General features: G+C 36.1%; 2 protein-coding genes across 2 annotated transcripts in view; both read left to right on the plus strand.

Annotated features, from left to right (window-relative positions):
• The window catches only part of twin (CCR4-NOT transcription complex subunit 6-like twin), a 478,069-nt gene that overhangs the window by 91,097 nt on the left and 367,650 nt on the right, over nucleotides 1-19,322 (plus strand). The window lies entirely within an intron of this gene.
• LOC149417850 (uncharacterized) lies at nucleotides 401-6,437 on the plus strand. The gene has a single exon (XM_089639479.1). It carries the CDS (start codon nucleotides 810-812, stop codon nucleotides 2,616-2,618), a length of 1,809 nt encoding a protein of 602 aa, XP_089495605.1. The 5' UTR covers nucleotides 401-809; the 3' UTR covers nucleotides 2,619-6,437.

A 19,322-nucleotide genomic window follows, 5' to 3' on the forward strand; every position in this document is an offset into this window, starting at 1 on the left:
AAAGGTTTATTATAGTAAGAGGGTTAATAACTAAACACAAAAAATCATATAAGGTTCTGAGAGAAAACCATCGAAAGTTTCTTATTTTAAAATATTGTTGATGTCGTCGGTTTTCCTTAAAAACGCAAAAGTTTGGATTTGTTTCTGTCGTGATCGGATTGATCTTCGCCGTGGTTCGTGGAGCATGTTTCTCGTCTTGTCCTAGGCACAAACACTAGGCAGGCTAGCAGGCTGGCTGGCTGGCTGGCAGTCAGCAGAGGCAGAGGCAAGAAAGTGTGATTGTGGGGGGAGGCGGAAAGTGTGCCGCCGCCGCCTGACAGGCCCACTTACCGCCGCGCGCCGCCAGCACCGCTACCCGCTACTCTATTCAGTCAGTCAGTGTTCAGCCGCCGCGCGGTGAGCTGTCTCTTTCAGATTCATACCTCACAGCCGACTGACAAATAACTTCGGCTCGCGAACTCATTACCAAATCGTGAAACTTTTTCCGCTCGCTCTACATTTTGTTGTTCCATTACATTCGCAGAATTATATGGAACTTCTAATGGACATGTAAAATAAGGATTAATAAATAACACCTGTTCGTTGCACGCGATAAACTGGAATTAGTGAAATCCGTGTGCTGCGTCGAGTCGCGCGCGAAAGTGAACGGGAACGGGACGCTCAGTGGGTCAGGCGCCGCGCGCCGGCCGCTCACCGGTCCCGCTGACGGATGCGCTCGGAAGAAAATGGGTTAAGTGTCTCGCACCGCAACACCTCGACCAGCGCTTCCCGAGTGCGGCAGAGCGGACTCCTGACGTGTCTGGCGAACCATGAGCCCAGCCTCCCAGACCGGCGGGCTCCACGTTGAAAGATACATCGGCAGCTACCTCATCTCCAACTCCGCAAGGAACGGCCAGCACAAGATTCATCCCGACTATGATGGTTGCGGGGGAAACGGGAAGGCGTCCCCGAAACCTCCCCACTACCTCGGCGGCCACAACGTGTACCGCGGGGGATACGTTCCCGCAGATGGTCTCTTCTGTCCGCCACCCTTCTGTCAGAACAGGAACAACTGGGCCGGAGTGCCGCTTATCTCCACAGCCAACCACAGGAGGAGCGGGAAGCCCCACCTGCCCGCGCCCCATTCTCCTCCGTTCCACCAGCAGAGGGTTCCTATTGTAAACAATGGTTCCTGCAATCTGGAATACGGAGACGGGCAACAAATCCCCCTATCTAAACTGGCCTTACATACCCGAGGAGCTCCCTTGATTCTTTCCCGAAGATACAATAACAATGGAAGCCGTAAACAAACGCAATATCAAAACAACACTCGCCAATTTACGCCCTTCGGTCCTAACCAACGTGCGCCCATTGTTCCCGACATGGTGAAAAAGATGAAGGACATCCCCAAAGAAAATCGTTATGAATACAAAGATCATCCGGTCGTCTCGAGAACTCCGATACAGAATGCTCATTTAGTATCGAACATGGATTCTCTCAGCGTGACAAGCGATGAAAGCTCAGGATCAGCGCATTCTGAGACATGCTTACCCCGAATCATCAAACCCAGAAAAAGAAGAAAAAAGGATAGAAAACCGCTGATAAACAATATACAGGAAAAGGGGGCGGCAAGTGACGGAAAACACGAGTCCATCGAACTTACACCTGACGCAACTCTTCTCTCATTGAATCCTTTTGTTTCCAAATGTCACGAGAGAGTAGACATCAATCATAATGCGACCATTCATTATAAACCAGTTACGGTCAACTCTAATTTGTTGGACTATATGAAATTGTATAGTGCAAATAATGACGTAGTTAATAGTAAAATAGAAGATGGAAATTTCAAGTCTGTTAGAGACATCTCTCAGAAATCTTCCGAGATCTCGGAAACCCGGACTATTCACAGAGTAGAAGATATTGATGATAATGAGTCCGATGATTCGTCGTCATTATTCGAAGCAATCAGCAGATGTTCTCCTACAATTTGTCAGTGTCGTTATTGTGACCCGTCTGGACAAACATGGGACATTGATCAGCACTGTTATTCTCCGTTGCTGACTGCTCCCATGGGCCTTGATATATCCGGCGACAAGAATCCTTTCGTGGACAAAGATTCCCTTCTAAGAAGAAGTTGGAGCGAGCCCTGTCCTGGATATTCAGTTGAAAATTTGCGTATTTCCGATTACGATAAACGTTCGACGCCCCATCGGTCTGACCCCAATATCACAAGTGCTTCGGGCCATCAGGAGCACTCCGGAGATAACAGTGCTTCGAGATCAGTTGGTGTGATTGGAGCTGGAAGGAGAATCACAAAGTCACTCGATTCGCCCAGCACATTGGATTGGAAGGAAAACACCTCTCCACAATCGCAGCTCGTTCCAGAAACCCTGTTCAAGTCTTCTTCGTCTTGCGGAGTTAGTTTGGAGGTGTCGTCAGCTATTGTGACTTCATTGAACGGTCACAGGGACTTGGAGATAAAGTTCTTTTCAACATCTCCACCAGCTGTGGTTTCCGATGCAGATTCTTTTGTTTATCCTAATCGTAAGGAAAGTGATGAGAAATCTTGCAATAGTGAAGTATTCGAGGACAATGTTAAGTGCGGTACAACAAATGAGCAGTCAGTGATTGTCCAATAGGTTTCATTGTTACTCGGGTGCTTTGGATCATCAGCTATGCTTTCAGAAAGGCCGGTCTCCACATATTCACGTGGTGTCTTGATGGGTATTATTATCCGTTAATGGAATAATTGAGAATCTGACAACGCTTATTATATTATCGACTAACCTAAAATGCATTATCTTTTAACAGAGCTGGTGTTATTCCTCGCTCGGCTATCTAAACTTAGCTATCCGTAAATAACATTAATGTTAACGCAGTTACATTGTGAAATGTATAGCGATCGCGGGTCATTTCAGATTATCTCGATATTTTGCTGTCAGATGGGTGGTGATGTACAATAAATGAATGTATTTAATTTGTAAACGAATAGCTCCAGGCAATTGTTGTGTGCGTAAAGGTTTCGGAATAGAAATGCATTGAGCCATTCGTCCTGCTTTGCAAGCCTAGTCGGCTGTTCCTCATTTGGGAAATAAATTACTTCATTTTAAACGAATTGAAGAATTTCTATATTTTATTCGGACATTTCACTTTCATGTGTGATTAACACCGACAATGCAGTGATAGGTTTATATCAATTATTTACAGAGCCGATAAAGCGAAAATATGGATTCGCCGAATTGTGCCTATTTTGTGTTTAAACAATATTGCATTCACACAAATTATGCATCGATAATGATTGAATTTTGTAAAGGTGCAGAAAGTCGTTAAAAAAACCTAAGTAATAACATTTTTTATTTATATTACTTATTTTTATATTTTCATTTTTAGAGTTAGTTTTGTTATTTATTTTTTAATTATTACCCATTAATAATAATCGCCTCACATTGTTTTACTGTTTTTGAGGTCGCCTTGTAGTTTATCGCCTTTGACTCTGAGCCAATGTAATATTCGTCAGAGATCGTAAAATGTGCGAAAAACGAGTTTTTCTTTACGAGTAAAACTTTAGATGTATCGTCTTTGACCATACCATCAGTAAGTAGACTTATCATAATTCCAGAGAACTTCTTGCAGATATCGTGCGTTACTAGATTATCGTCAACAAATATTGACCGATTGAGATGAGTATAGGCATTTATTCCAACGTTCGATAACTTAAAAACAAATGTTACACGATATTGATACAATGAAACATTATTATCATCGAAAATTACTGAATTATTAATACGGCCACGTAAAGACCAGAGTAAATTTTAATGATCAATAAACTTTTTTCTCTTTGTCTGAACGTAATCGAGAATTTTCAATATCAGTCAAATAATATATTATATTTGATAAATTCTGGGCATCTCCCATTTATCGTCAATTATGACCTGTTTATGCTTCATCCAAATAATATAAAAACGAAAGTACCTTAGTAGTTTGGTATAATTAAAGTTTCAAAGGAATCTACATGTTGATCGAGCATTGAGTAGGGAGTCTCCTTGTCATTCGGAATAAATTCTTTCTACCTTTCTGAGAAGACTTTCAATAGGTGAACGTTAAATCACAAATGTTGTTGAAAATTTAAATGGTGACATTCCCACGTAGCAATTCATCGTGATACTGTAAAAAATATAAATGTACCCATACTTTACATAAATAATGTTTTTTTCTTACACAATTCTACTTGGGCCTCAAACCAGTAGCTTATTATTTTATTATAAAAAACTTTTGTAGTTTTTTTTGTCCCATCGTACAATTGTATGTAATGTACTGGTATTATATTATCTATGTGTTTTAATTTTATGACTTAGAATCTTTTTGTTGGCTTTTTGTTTGTCACGTGTATAAATAAGTTTACGGAGGCCAATTTTCCTATTTAATTTAAAACTCGCGTTCACCGCGGTATGATCTCCCTCATAATTCTGCGAATACTCTTCAACTAACCTAGAGATTATTGAGTGATGCTTGCTGGCTATTGTTAAATACTGATGTCGAGTTGATTAGGAACAGCGGATACGTTTCCTTATGTCGTCATATCCTCCGGTACAACTTTCTAGGTTTCGACTTACAAAAATATCGGAGTTGATGGGGTCTTTTTATTCTTTATATTCTTTTGCTATGGGAACTCTTTGAATTAAACTGTAATTTTTTAATACACAACTTTCTCTTATCGAAATGTCAAGTAGTGCTTTGTTACAGTTCCCACGAACCAAATTTCTTAAATCGCTTAACGAGATGATATTTACGGTTTGGTTTATTTAATCCCTTTCACTGGAACTTATTAAGCTATTCTACAAATACATGTGCCAAATAATAGCAGTGTAACCAACTTTCTTTATTTGATACACAAAAATTGAAACAAATAACTATTATGTATGTTTCACTCTTTTTAATTGTCATTATCTTTGTAACATTTGGCATGAGCCTGCAACATTCGTGCATTAACTTGCATCGCTATTATTTTAGGCTATCGCCCATCACATATTACTCATTGCTCATCCCAGTTGGGTCGGCGTTCTTGTTACATTGCGCAATGGAAATGTATCCGTTATTCTAAAAATGTCTGCATTGGCTTGGTAATATTATTTAAATTGTGTACTATATACGTTGCAACAGAGACGTGATTGCACCAGCGACCCGCACAACATTAATTCTTGACATGTTTGTGTAATAATTATTGTGATCGTCGAAATTCGTTAGCGTTCTTTTCCTTTGTGAACTTAAATTGGTTATTATGAATGAAACAGCCTCTTGCTAAGACAAAATCCTGGTATATTTTTGACCCTACACGGAGAAAAATGAGTATTGCTAATTTATTGAGAATCTCTTCAAATTATTGGTAATCCGGCTAAAAACAGGATTGCGGGCCATTAAATAATGATTTAATGGGTTTCCCGACAAACTGATTTCGGAACACGTGTTCATAAAAATCATAATATTTTCGCATTTTGTAATTATATATTATCAATGCAAATGCAGGTGCGTGAACACGTTTTCTGACATATTACGAATTATTTACCTAATCTAGGTAAAACCAACATTTCCAAGAGATTTTTAATAAATTAGCAATACTCATTTTTGATACTCAAATGTTGATAGGTAGATAAACACATCTATGCATTCGATATTAATAATATATTCGAATAACTAACTTACCATTGTGATGGGGTTATTGTTTTTTTTTATTTTTTTTATTTTTTTATTATTTCTTCGTGATAAATAATTGTCTCGTTCGTATCTCTGTCTCTTTCCACTCGTCTTATTGTAATGTGTATGAAAGGGACAGGACTACGAATACTTGTTTGCCGAAGTTAAAATTATTATTTGGGTGAATTAATTACTCGGTTATAATATAACGAATTGGAAATTATGATTTAATTGATTGGCATCCCAATTATGTGTAATGATTTGTTGCTTTAAGCTTTTGTCTTATAATTATGCACGAGTAAATTTTGATATGAGCCATTAGTTTCTATGTTTTATTAGCCTCCATTTTCACGGTTTTGTTTATTTTTAATTTCCATAAATTTAAAAGGATTGTCTTAAGCAATTAGGCAGGCGTATTATGGTGAATGTTTTTTTTTATATAGTTTCAATATCTTTTTTATAGTAAGTCATGTTATTTATTGAACAAGGTGCCTAGTTTCGAAACGTTCGATCTAACTATTTTATATAATAAATTACCAATATGTGTAGTACAACTTTATTTTACGTGTTTTGCAAGAAATCATTGTATAAAACGTTCTAGAAAGGCAAGATAGATACCCACTTGCTTTTAATTTGTTCAAACGATGATTTATGTAGAAATTATGTTAGTTCGCCGTGTTTCGAAAGTAGGTAACTTGTTTCTTGATGTTTTTACTGTGGCGGTGCAGAGCTGCCTACGATTGTTGAAAATAAACTCGTTTATAATATTTATGGCTTTTTCATTCCCACCATTGTGAACTTTTCCCTGACACAACATGAAACGATCTCAATATTTAAACATTCTTGTACATGGAGAAAAATGAGCATTGCTAATTTATTAAGATTCTCTTCAAATCATTGGTAATCCGGTTAAAAGCGGAATTTCAGGCCCTTAACGAATGATGTACTTTTAGTAAAATACGAATCTGTTATCACGATGTCGGAACACGTCACCATAAATATTCTAATATCATCAAGGCAAATGCAGGTTCCACGTGTTCACGACATATTAGAAATTTACTATAAGTTTATCAAAAAAGGCCTGCAATCCCGTTTTTAATCGGCAGCCCATAATTTGGAGAGATTCTCAATAAATTCGCAATACTAATTTTTATCCATATACCTACACACGCATCTACTGATAACATGTATTCATTTGATGTTTAAAAATATATAATTTCTGTAATTGTATCAAAGACAATTAAAGAATTTACATGAGTGTAAAAGAGTAAATTGAAGAAGTTTAATGAAACACTTGAACTGTGTGTACCTCTTCAATTCATAACTAATTGCAAACCGGTTTCAGTGCAACCACGCTTTCTTCATGGCAGTGTACTTTATTTAAGTGATGTATGCTAAGTAACTGTGTTTCTTTTTAAGGGTAATCCTAACGTACGTTACGCGTCCATAGATGGCTTAATTTAATTATTTTATGAAAATACAATTTTTGCAAGTTATGCTTTGAAATATTAAGACGAATTATTTGTTTGCGCCCGTACATACGCAATGAGAATATGAATAGATAGTTTTGTCCGTATTAAAACAAAATTTTTCAAAGAAAGGCATACAAATAAAATATTGAATTGAATCACTGATACAACGTCTTAACATTTTAACGCATTCGAAAAGTGTGTTTTCACAAAAGAAATCAAATTAACGCCATATATGAACCCGTAGATTATAACATACGTTACGTTTGGCCTTAAAATATAATTACTAATTTAACTACTGATATTGTTACAGTCGTTTTTGCCACCGTATATTCCATATAATTGAAGGTAATCCATAACCCTGTAGGTATGATGCTCTGCTAGTAGATGGAAGGATTGAGTTAATTAACTTTTATTTTTATTTTTTTTTATTTATACCCGCTAAACTGCCAAAGCAGTTTGTCAGCAGTTCAGTTCAAAATTAGTAAATAAGAATGCACTATTAATTTAAACGTTTTGCTTTTTGAGTAAACAATCTTTTTTATTATTTTATATTATTATAAGCACCCGGTAAACTGCCAAAGCATTTTTTCGAGAGGTTATTTTGATTGTATTCATCATAACCCAAAGCATACACATAACGAGAAACCACAATATAGAAAATAGATACAGAAGAATAACATATCAAGTGAGTACAATACAAAGGCATAAAATACATAAGAAATATATAATGCTACGTATACATACGCGAGCCGAACTGAACCTCAACTTAGGGAAAGAAACTAAGAAACCGCAAATGGCGAGAAACGCCGCTTGCTGTTGCTTCGTTCCTTTCCCGTAATTCGTGGCTCGGTTCGCAAATGTATACGTACGATATTTATAAAAAATATCAATATGAATAGTCTTAATCTATTAATCATTTTTCCAGCAATTTGATTCGCATCTCTGCTAGTGAACATTTCACGCAATTTGTATACTTCATAAATTGTGTGAAATGTTCAATGAAGAATCATACTCGTTCATAAATAATGCGGAACTTCTCGCTGTTGATGTAATAATAATTCGTGATAACCTTAAAAATACGTTACATTACTTTCATAAATCCCCTTTGTCACAGGTGTGTCATGCGCGTGTACGAGCCCCTTTTTTGCACTGCAGAGGAAGAATTTCCCACAAATAACCGCCTTATAAGGCTTAAGTCTTCGTTAATAATGCCCCATTTCTCGCGTAAAGGGGACGCTTCTGGGCCTGAACATTATTTTTAGACATAATGTTTTACGTATGTGTATTTTCTCTGTGCATTCATAAATAATACAGGTGTCCCGATATCAAAAGAAATTATATGATAGTCCTGTCATCAGTGTCAGCGTATATTTATTATTATTTGTACTTTAACGACATTCAGTCAAATTTAAACAATAATTATTGGGGGAAACTTTATAAAGGGTTATTATTATTTATAATCATCACCAAAATAAAATCAATATATTTTTCATTGTAAATATCACTATGCAAATAATATAAATATATCATCTGTAAGCGGTCTCACCACAGTTTAATGATGCCTTCAGAAGGCGATACGCGTAATAATAATAGTTACACAGCACACATAAATTACACAGCAGAATTTGTTTATAAATTAACTGTTTTTGTTAATTGAATAATAATATTTTTGAATATATAAAAGAAGAACTTCAGCATAATTTATTTATTTACATACATATGGTAATAATATTTATAGAAATAATCAATTAAATTAAAAACGTAACACGGATTACTAACGAATGAGTGCATTGTTGTGAAGTTCGGTTAGTTTGTAAACGAGTTACTGTCAAGGTTAATCACCAAAATTCTAAACTGATACTATCGACATAATGCAAATTAATAGTGTGGTTAATGGTATACTTTTCATTTGGAGTTTAAGGTGCGCGTGTGAAAGATTTAATGTCAATGTTTACGGATCAAATTTCTACATTGAAACTGAGAAAGATTTGTAGAATAATTTTGGTTGTGTTCAAATTACAATAACAGTAAAATCAATACAAGTAATTGCAGAGCAATGTGTAGTAACTGAAATGTGTACTAATTGAAACTGTTCATGTTTATTTAGCTTCTTGATATCCAGAAGAGCAGAAATAAACATGGACAGTTTGTTATAAATTTTTAAATATATTTAAAATTTTATAAATATAAAAGTTATTATTTTATCTTATGTCACGTGTTACCATAACACCCTGCTTTTCCTGCATCATTGGAGGGTAACCGTTTTTTTTAAAGGAAACCAAAATCTACATTTTTTACTCCAAATTCGCTGAGGAATCGCTGGTTAGTACCGTGGAGTATGTCCTATTACAGCTTGTATTGCGCATGTTGAGCTCGCACGTAAAGGGTTTCTCATGATGACCATGACATTAAAATAACCAGCAGGTAAATGTTACTGGTTTACGTTCTGCACGTCAGAATACTGCAGGTGGTTGTAGTGCAGCAGATTTCACGTAGGTATATTTTCCTGCACGAAGTAAGGTTCTGTTAATTGGTCCGCTTTCACTCGCTCGAGAAATCTCTTCCACAACTCGTTTATTTTAATGTCTTAATCGAGGAGCTCTTCTGTTGAACCGACTATAATTTTCTCTCAGCCTTTTCTAACAACTTTAAAAAATGCGATGTGCATCGATGCATCGTCGCGGAAGAAAAAACTTCGGAATCTTAATATGTTGTATCCAAGCACATAATACAAAATAATACCATTTTCTACTTAGACTTAGATTTCTATTAAAAAACTATTTGTTCTTTCATCGTGGAATTAAATTAATTCTTTCGTGTTGAAAGACATACATTCCCGAGTTATAAATAACCTGTCAATATTTGAAAAACGTCTACTACCATCAATTATAAGCTGAAAATGTTACTTGTGCAATAATAGGGGACTTCGGAATTGTACCTACGACGTATAGGTAGGTGGGAACCCGATGCATCTTTTAACTCGGCTACTAACCGGTTAAACGGTTATTCCACTTAATTATTTATGGCCAAACTGGTTTCGAGCTAGTTATGAGCTACCTGCTAGGAGCATATGTAATGCAAATGACACGTGTCTGCATTTTTCAAGTTTTGAGAAAACGGTGTCTGAAAATTACTTGAAGATTTTTTAAATATTTGTACAGGGTGTATCGGCAAGTACCCGACAAACTTTAACCAGCTATTCCTCAGCACATTTGGAGTAAAAAATGTTATGTGCGCTTTGCTGTCCGGCAACATTTTTTTTTCCATTAAAAACAAAAAATAAATAAAAAAAATCCACACTCCGTCACTGTCATTTGCATTGTTTCTCGTGTTCAACAGCTGTTATTAGCAATTGTGTCAAAAAGTGTCCTCGCTCTTTCGTACACACTAAATAATAATAGTTAAAAATGAGACGAATGGTGCCGTGCCATTTCGTTGTGATTGTAAAAGCGCACCAACGTAGGTACGTACGTACATTATTCAACGAAACTCGAACAAAATATTGCCAGACGGGTTTTCAAACTTTGACAAAGGATAAAACATTGGTGACATCTGGTGCAAATATGAATAGTAAATATTTTTATTAAAAAAATGTTACCGGACAGCAAAGTGCCCATAACATTTTTTACTCCAAATGTGCTAAGGAATAGCTGGTTAAAGTTTGTCGGGTACGTGCCGATACACCCCGTATAAACAACTGAAATATACCTACCTAAATGTTTTTTCTGTAACCAGTTTAGTGTTTTTTTTTCAATAAAAGTATATGTTTGACTTTAAACATGTAATATTAAATTTGATATAATTGCACCTAACAATTACGGTGAAATTATCCAAATAGCAGAAGTGGTCTATTTACACAAAAAGTATGTGTATTCACGTATATTTTACTTCATTTTTTTAACTTATAATCGCGAATTTCGCGCTTCTTGTTCTTTTCAATTATACAAGCGATATTCTCAACGATTTAGTTTAAAAAAATCAAAAAAATTGTAAATACATAAAAGTTTCTACTTTTATTTATTTATTAAAATACCCTAAACTAGGCGAATGTCCATATTACGGTGTTAACATGATACAAATAGAATAATATGAAACTAATTGGATGGAATCAAGGTTTTCATCCCATTGTATATTGTCCTGCCGCTGAGAACTCCTTTGGAACGCCTATTTCTGACACGTGCCTCGTTTACGATAAAAATAGATTTAGATATCACAACAAATTCATTTACGAGTAAAATCGTGTTCCGGAATGATGTTCGTAAGATGGTGAAAGTTTTGCGATCGCAGATAAATAAATGAAAAGTTTAAACGTTTTTTAATCATGACATTATTTAGATTTTGATTATGTGTAAGGCGCGTTTCCTTACCACATTTTCTCTATTATTATACAAATAAGGGACTAAAACCGTGGTTACAAATTTAAAAGATTATAGAGCTTACTTACCGTCGCTAATTAGGTCACCCGTGCGCACCCGAGTTTAAAGAGTTAATAGAATTTTAAATCACAATATTTAGTGGCTGAGATTAGTTTGATACGCCTTTGTCCCATGGCAAATTAATTACATTAAAAAAAACAGGGCTTTTAGCAAGGAGCTGTGGTATTTTGCTATAGCAAAGCTAATTTTTACGATTTTAAAAATTACAAAAAAAAAAATAGAATACGTTTGATAGAGACTGACTTATTTTAAGTACATTTTGTAGTTTTCCCGGCTTCGCTCAAGTTAAAAATTCTTACTGAACCAAAGGAAATCTCATTACTTTTACAGTTTTATCGATATTTCGGAGCTGCGCCCATGATTGTCATTGCGAGTTTAAAATAATGGTATTGGCTTAGAAATTATCCAACAGAAAACTCAACAAATTTCATCGCACCACAACTCACCGTTCTGATGTATTTAGTGCTTCATTCATCGTTTTACAGGTTATCTACTTTATAGTAAAGATTTTGGTAAAAAAATATATTATGTAGTTAGAAACACTGGTTTTCTTATTCCATTGTTATTTTATTTAAATATGTTTCTGCCTCTGTGTTTCCTCCCTCCTACAACATGCATTTCTTCAAGACCCATGTTCACTCCTTTCTCTCCTCATAAAGACCATTCACCCAGCTCAGGACCTCAGGGCCTCCTGTGTGGAGTTAATATATATATACGAGCTGGGGAATGGAGCGAGGCTGGATAAATATTTTGATATTTTTGCTCCAACCCCCTTTTAAAATACCTGTACTATTTTATTCGGACGGTTTCTTACATATCAATATAAATAATGCATTTGCCATTTAAATATACCTAGTACCTATCAAACTCATTCCAATACATTCACGTTCCTGCTATCTGTAGGTTATCTCCAAGTTGCCAAAGAAGAATGTTGGCCAATTCGTATAAGGTATAAGCGATAACATTCATGTCATGTCTAATGGATCTAAATTGCTAAATCGTTAATCAATCCAATTTGCCTTTAGGTGTTGACTTGCCAACTGTTATGCTAAGGGTCAAGTAAAAATAGCAGCAGCATTTTAAAGTTTATTTTATTTTCATTCGATTGGCTAAGTAATTGCGATGAGACACGAAAGTCGTTTGTGGTACAACGACAACACGACTACGTGTTTTATTTTTTATTTATTTTTATTTAATGAATGAACTGTCTTTCTTTATTAATCAAACCGTCACCGAAAAATATTAGTTTAATTTATTTTATTGTATAAATAACTTAGTTTTTATTCTTATATACACAATCCACATGTTTCACGAACAATGTTCGCTTCATCAGGAGTAAATGAACACATTTTAACGTAATGTGTAATTGTAACAATAAAAGTGTACATTTCTCCTGTTAATAAGCGAACATCATTTGCGAAACATGTAGATTGTGTATATAAAAATAAAGAGAGAAGTCAGAGAAAAACTGAGAGGCTATTCAAATCTGGACAAGCTCAATTATCTCTTTATTTGGGAGGCGAGTATGGGTACCGTCGCCCCAGGAACCATTTATTGGATAACCAACACCTCTGTTATAGGTCACCCCAAGTGGTCCGCTAAGTTTGTTGACTTAGCAGGGGTGCCTGAGTTCATGGAGTGAGGTGTATCCGGGTCTTAGCGGTGATGCGTCTGTCCACCAACTGCGTGGCGGACCGGATCGGGAGAGACTGGTTGTGGAAGACCTTTTGACCTCTCATCGCCTTGCATCGCAGTGGGAGGGATAATTCGTACGTCCGTCACTCCTGGACATACTGACCCCCAGATTCCAACCCACCCCTCGTACCCTTTTCATTCGAAGAACTTCCCATCCTTCCTTCAAGACCCTCCACACAGCATCCCCATTAAATTCTGAATGGTGACCTTTCTACATGGCGGAGGATATCTCCGCTCTGAGATGATCAGTAATTTTCAGTTTCTTGCAGGCTTCATGTTACGTATTTTCTTGTTCCATAATATTCCGTTTCGATATTACAATAAGTCTATCATGTCAGATTTGCTGCTTTCAGTAAAGTGTTGTTGTTTGTTTGTTATGTAAATAATCCAATCCTTTCCCAAGTATTTGAGTGAACATTGGTTACATCTCCACCATTACCTACATTATTTGAATTTACTGACATACGCACCTACCTATTCACTGTTCTACCATCTGTCTCCGTATCTTAATCTCATGAACTACAACTTTCTAACTCAGTACAATGTAGGAACAAGAAACACAATATACTTATTTACTTTGGGCTCGATACTGGCTGCTTTTGGTCTAAAGTACGTATTTATAATTTGTACACTACTCGCTTTGTGACTCTGTTAGTTGCTTTAAATCACCAAGAACAAGAACTCTCTGTATTTTAATACTATTGATTGTTGCCTGGGGACTGGCACTGTTCTTCCAACACCTGCTCTGTGTTATGTGCTCTCTCCATTAAAATACTGCCCTGCAGATAATCATAAACTAATTCGATTATAATGCTCTACTGGCGACGTCATTAGATATCGTAAGGTTGCAGGAACTAAACCGCAGACCACACAACATGTTCCGAGATCATGCTTTCGGAGTATCAGGCCCCAAAGCTTGGAATGAACTACCACATGAACTGGGTGACCTATGATTGATGTGACCACGTGGAACTCCAAACTCATCTCTCTTGAAAATCATATTACAATAGAATTCCTTATTTTCAGAGCTTGCATTTCATACACCTTGTTTTAAGCATTTTAATGTGTTTGAAACCATAGTTACTTTCTAGATTTTTTAACCCTTGGAAAGCCAGCGAATCCATAGCTTTTTATAGGAACTCACCGCATTTTATCTTATTTTGCAAACATAATTTTTTTATCTGTGAAAAAGCGCGACTATTTCTGTTTCAAATGTAATAATTTATCATTTTCAGTCATGGTACTCGAGCTATGAACAGTAAAACCTCATGACTTATTTTCATTGTGAAGTACGCTTATTTCGCTGGTTTAGATGCCCTTGAGGTGATATTCCACAAAAAATAGCTCTATAAAAATCAATCAAGTATTATTATTCATATCAATCCTCAATGAAAGTTTAGTAAACAATCACCCATTGTTCTCGCATAGACGTCTTATTTCCAAACAGAAAAGGCTTGGAATGATACCCAAACTTGCAGTGCCTATTTTCCCCTTCGTTAGAGGCATTTTCAAGGACAGGCCTTCCTTTGTTGGCGCTATTCACGTGCTTGGTCATCCACCTTCCAGAGAGACGACGCATGGTGTGTATTTGTGTGCCATTCCGATCCAATATTCGCTACTTTGCGTCCTTCTAAATCTGCGCATAGTCTTCGCAACACAATTCTCTGGCCGTTTATCTGCTGGTGCTTGGGAAAATATCTTTGTCAAACACGGACTTGGTGTTGGATACGGGCAGACTAAGGTTCATTGTTTGGTAAAGATCGATGTCAATATGTCTGCCGTTTGCCGATTGGGCACAGAATAAGACCAAAACATTTAAGTTTGTTACATGGACACCAGTTTGTTTAATGAAATGTAATGTATCTGCTCTCCCAATTTTGGTATGGAATTATTGTATTACATCATGTATGGTGTTTATAACATAGTATAATTAAGGTTAACGGAGTTGCCCAAAAGTGTAAATTAGAGTAACATGAGAGGTATAAGAGGCACATTTGCATGGCAGTAAAAAGTTTGTAAAAGTCAAGTATAAGTTGTTCAAAAATGAGATATCCTAGTAAACAAGATATCTTTTTAGTAGTTTTATAATCTTCTGCCACTGAAACATTTTTATCAACTCGCACTATTCTTTTGTGTAAGTATTAGGTGCGCTTAGTGTGTGTCACCTCGCCATGACTAACTTACCTTATATTCCTGCAAATCCACCGATGCGTTCGAGCCGAAAGTCAAAGCATATTAGGTAACTTATATACCTTATTGTATTATTGCATAGCTGGGATACTATATTGCTTTAATTCAGCTTAATTCATTTGACCATGGTTTATATACATTTTAACCTTCATTCTCATTCCCCTCCCCACCAGAGGCGTTAATTCCATTAGGAACATAAGCACTACCTACCTACCCTGCCTTACTCGCATACAAATATAAATTATATCGACATTTATAAACTTATTGCATGAAATCACTATATACTTTAAAAATTGCGTTAAGTTACAATTAAGAATCGCAGTGCTGCACGCACCATACCGAACGCACACTATAAAGTGTCAAAAGCAGAAACTAAATATTCCAAATGCCGCTCACGAATATAATTTAGTGTTTACTTTATGCTACACAAAATATGTGCTGTGTGAGCATTCAAGAGACGACTCATTTGTGTTCGGTCTAAATAGGCAGAGCTTTTCAGAACAAATTGCAACGGCCAGCAAATATAGCAATTAGTGCTCTGTCGGTACCTATTTTATTTAGTACAACTTTACTAACGAAATAATTAGAATATTTTGTATGTTGGCTTTATTTCAAAATCGTGTGTGATTGTCTAAAAAAAATATTAATAAAATAGTAAATAATTTATTAAATAGTTTTATATATTTCCAGTAATACGATTGTAATATGCATAGATTTCGATTATGGAATCCACACCAAATCGGCTAGTGCCAACAACTTAGCCGTTCTTAGCGAAAATTGACACGAAGGGGGAGTGGTTGTCTTTGGTAAGTTGTTTTCAACTAATTCGCTGGTTTCCATTATGCCTACCCTGAGCCAACTGCCACTGCATTGTACACGTATAGTCCCGTTCATATATAATTAGATTCCCATGTAAAACTACGTAAATCTTATGAATCGTAACGCTTGTCGGCATAATGGCCGACTGTATTCCGAGATTTTGTTTAATTCGAAGATATTCTGCTTTATTAGTTTGTCTGTTCGCTTGCCAATCTGGAAAATAACTTGTGGCGAACGTCGGTCACGAATATATATGACATTTCAATTCAGATAATTGCACCGCTATCAAAACCGAGGACAATCACAAAGAGAGGAAATTTTCGTTAGATGGATAAAAAGTTTCATTATTATTTGTGTTATTCTTCAAAGTTTATTTGAGAGATAGTTGTTGTTTCTGCTTTGCTAATTACCAATTCTCGTTATCTGGATGCCGGCGAGTCTGTGCGAGCGTTCTACGTTATGAAAGCAGATATCAGCGCTCTCAGCCCTTGCCTTGTTGATTTCTACAAGTCTACAAATAAAATAATAAAGTTGGTTGCTCTATTACGAAGTTTCCCAAACATATTCGGCTAACCGATAACTTTTTAAGATTTTTTTTCTTAAAACCCACTCTCATCGTACAACCAAACATTAGTATTAGGTTTAATATTTTTTCCTTCGTAGTGCATTTTAAAACATACATGAACCGTTCACGGTGGTGCATGACTTTAGATCTGTTAAGTTTAGCAGTAAAATTTAAGAACTTAAATTTTTTTTTTTAAATTTAATAACAGAATTTTGAAAAAACATTTTTCAACACCTTCATATTACCCTCGCCGTCTTCTTATTGCCCTGAAATTCCTCGTTGTTGCCCTCTAAGGCCAAATAGAATTGATCGACTATGTCGAAGAATATTTTGTGTTCATTTTTTCAACGCCTCTCTGCAATTGGTGTCCGCCGGTGCCCCCTGTTACATCTAAGACCAAATAGAATTTGTTGACTAAAAAATATTAAAATATTTGGGCATATTACTGTACTTTAGTGCACCCCATTTGACGCTGAGAACAAAAATAATTTTAAATATTTTAGCCAACCAAATGTTATGAATGGATTCTTATTGCCCTCGCCGCCCCTTGCCGCCCTGGACGAGTAGGGGCTCTCTCAGTGCCATTTTGAGAATCATTAGATACACTATATAACTGGTCTGCTCCCGCCCGGCCCGGCCGATCTCGGCTGTTTCTCTAGTTCTAGCTGAAGCATTTCCCGCCAAACGTCGCTCTCTCACCTCCCGGGTCGATTTCTCGCTCACGTATTTAGAAAGTTGTGTTACCGCTCCACATTTTACGCGATTAGTTTTTATTTTGTTTCATAATTGTGTTTTTTTCTCATTCATCTATATCTCCCATCCCATGTTTTGTATGTACGCCATTTAAAGAATCATAATCTCTTTTGGTTCAATGTTGTTTTAGTTTTGAGGTACTGTCTCGTGTTCTAATTCCTCTTCTTTTTTTATCCAAAGTTTGGTGCAACCATACAAACTTAAACCAATCAACACTAGGGTCGACGGGTTAACTTCATCTCTCGCCAGGAATATTCGAAACGTATCTCAAGAATTAAGTGCTGTAGTCCACATTATGGACGTTTTTGACATATTGGATAAATTGGCATACAGAGTAGGTACCTACTGGATCTTTTAGAAATTTACATCACGAGAAAGAATATCCCATACTAAATTCCGGTCATGGCAGCAGGGGGCTGTTCATTCCTGGATGATTGTTTGGGATTTCTAACATCATTTTAAAAGCCCGACACGACTATCACGGACACCCTGTAACAATTCACCGTTTTGTATGGTCAGGGAGCCTAATTGGCCGGTAAGTAGGTACCTACCTGCATGGCAATTTATCAAAACGTCGAAAGAGGCCTGTTGCCATACTTATTTCTACACTAATAAACTTACATTGTTTTAGTACGCAAGCATTGTTGCTACTAGTATTATAGGTGATTCCTACGTTTTTTTAAAATATTTTTATTCGTTATTGTGCTTTATAAATTTGTTTAAAAACAGTTAAACGCAAAATCAACAATTTTGTGTTTTTGAAAAACAATAAATTAATTGAATTCGAAGCGTTCCAAAACTTTGGCTCAAGAAGCAGCACGAAACGCAACACACATAATAAAATATTATTGGACGTGAACATCTTAAATCATATCATAAATATTGAAGTGCTCTACCTTTTCTTAGGTAGGTTCTTGGTGGTGTACGTTTTCATTGTACAGTTTGTCAACGGCCCAAACACTCTCGATCGCAATTTCATCGCGTGTCTTTATTTTTTCGTCTTTTCATCGTTGCGCTTGTTGGTATTTTTTTCTTTTTGCAGTCTCACATAACTTCAGATGGGTTCTTTCACTTTTCTCCGATTCCGTAAAGTGTTGTGACGCATTTTTTTCGGCGGACTCGCTGTCGCATGCAAGAAGACAATTGAATAAAAGGCATCGTGAACGTGTCGGTTTCTCTTTTTTTCTCGTGGATTTTGAATTAACTTTCTCTGCTCATATAAGCGTTTCGTTCGTCAGACTCTTCGTATTTTTTTTCGTTATTAATAACGACAAACAATATGCCTTACAAGTGCAATCCGAAAGCTGTCAAAGTTTTTGTGAACATTTAAGAAGTGTTGATCGCTTGATACTCGGCTGGACATCGGACGGTTCGAGTTCGAGGGTACCGAATTAATTTCTTTCGGTAACCATAGATAGCTGCGTTAAAATAATTAGAAAACGTACTTACGTATTTATAAGAATAAGAAATGTTCTAAAACTTTCACATATTAAAATTGTTTACTTTGCTCTGGTACAGTCGGTTTTGCAGTATGGTGTAATTGCATGGGGAAGCATTTATAAGACTAATTTGTATCCGATAGAAATCATAAAAAATATATTCGTAAGGTTATTCTTAACATACCTACTATTTTGTACTTGCACCTCTATTATTTATAAGTAAATAGACTACTTAGCTCCCCAGTTAGACCTGCGAATATTTCTCTACTAACTGGGTAATTAA

This window comes from Hesperophylax consimilis, chromosome 14 (assembly GCF_061612785.1).
Source record: "Hesperophylax consimilis isolate HC1 chromosome 14, BYU_Hcon_1.0, whole genome shotgun sequence".
NCBI lineage: Eukaryota > Metazoa > Arthropoda > Insecta > Trichoptera > Limnephilidae > Hesperophylax > Hesperophylax consimilis.

What these genes read in the sequence shown, in the direction of transcription:
- LOC149417850 (XM_089639479.1), top strand. Translation starts at nt 810, where the DNA reads ATGAGCCCAGCCTCCCAGACCGGCGGGCTCCACGTTGAAAGATACATC.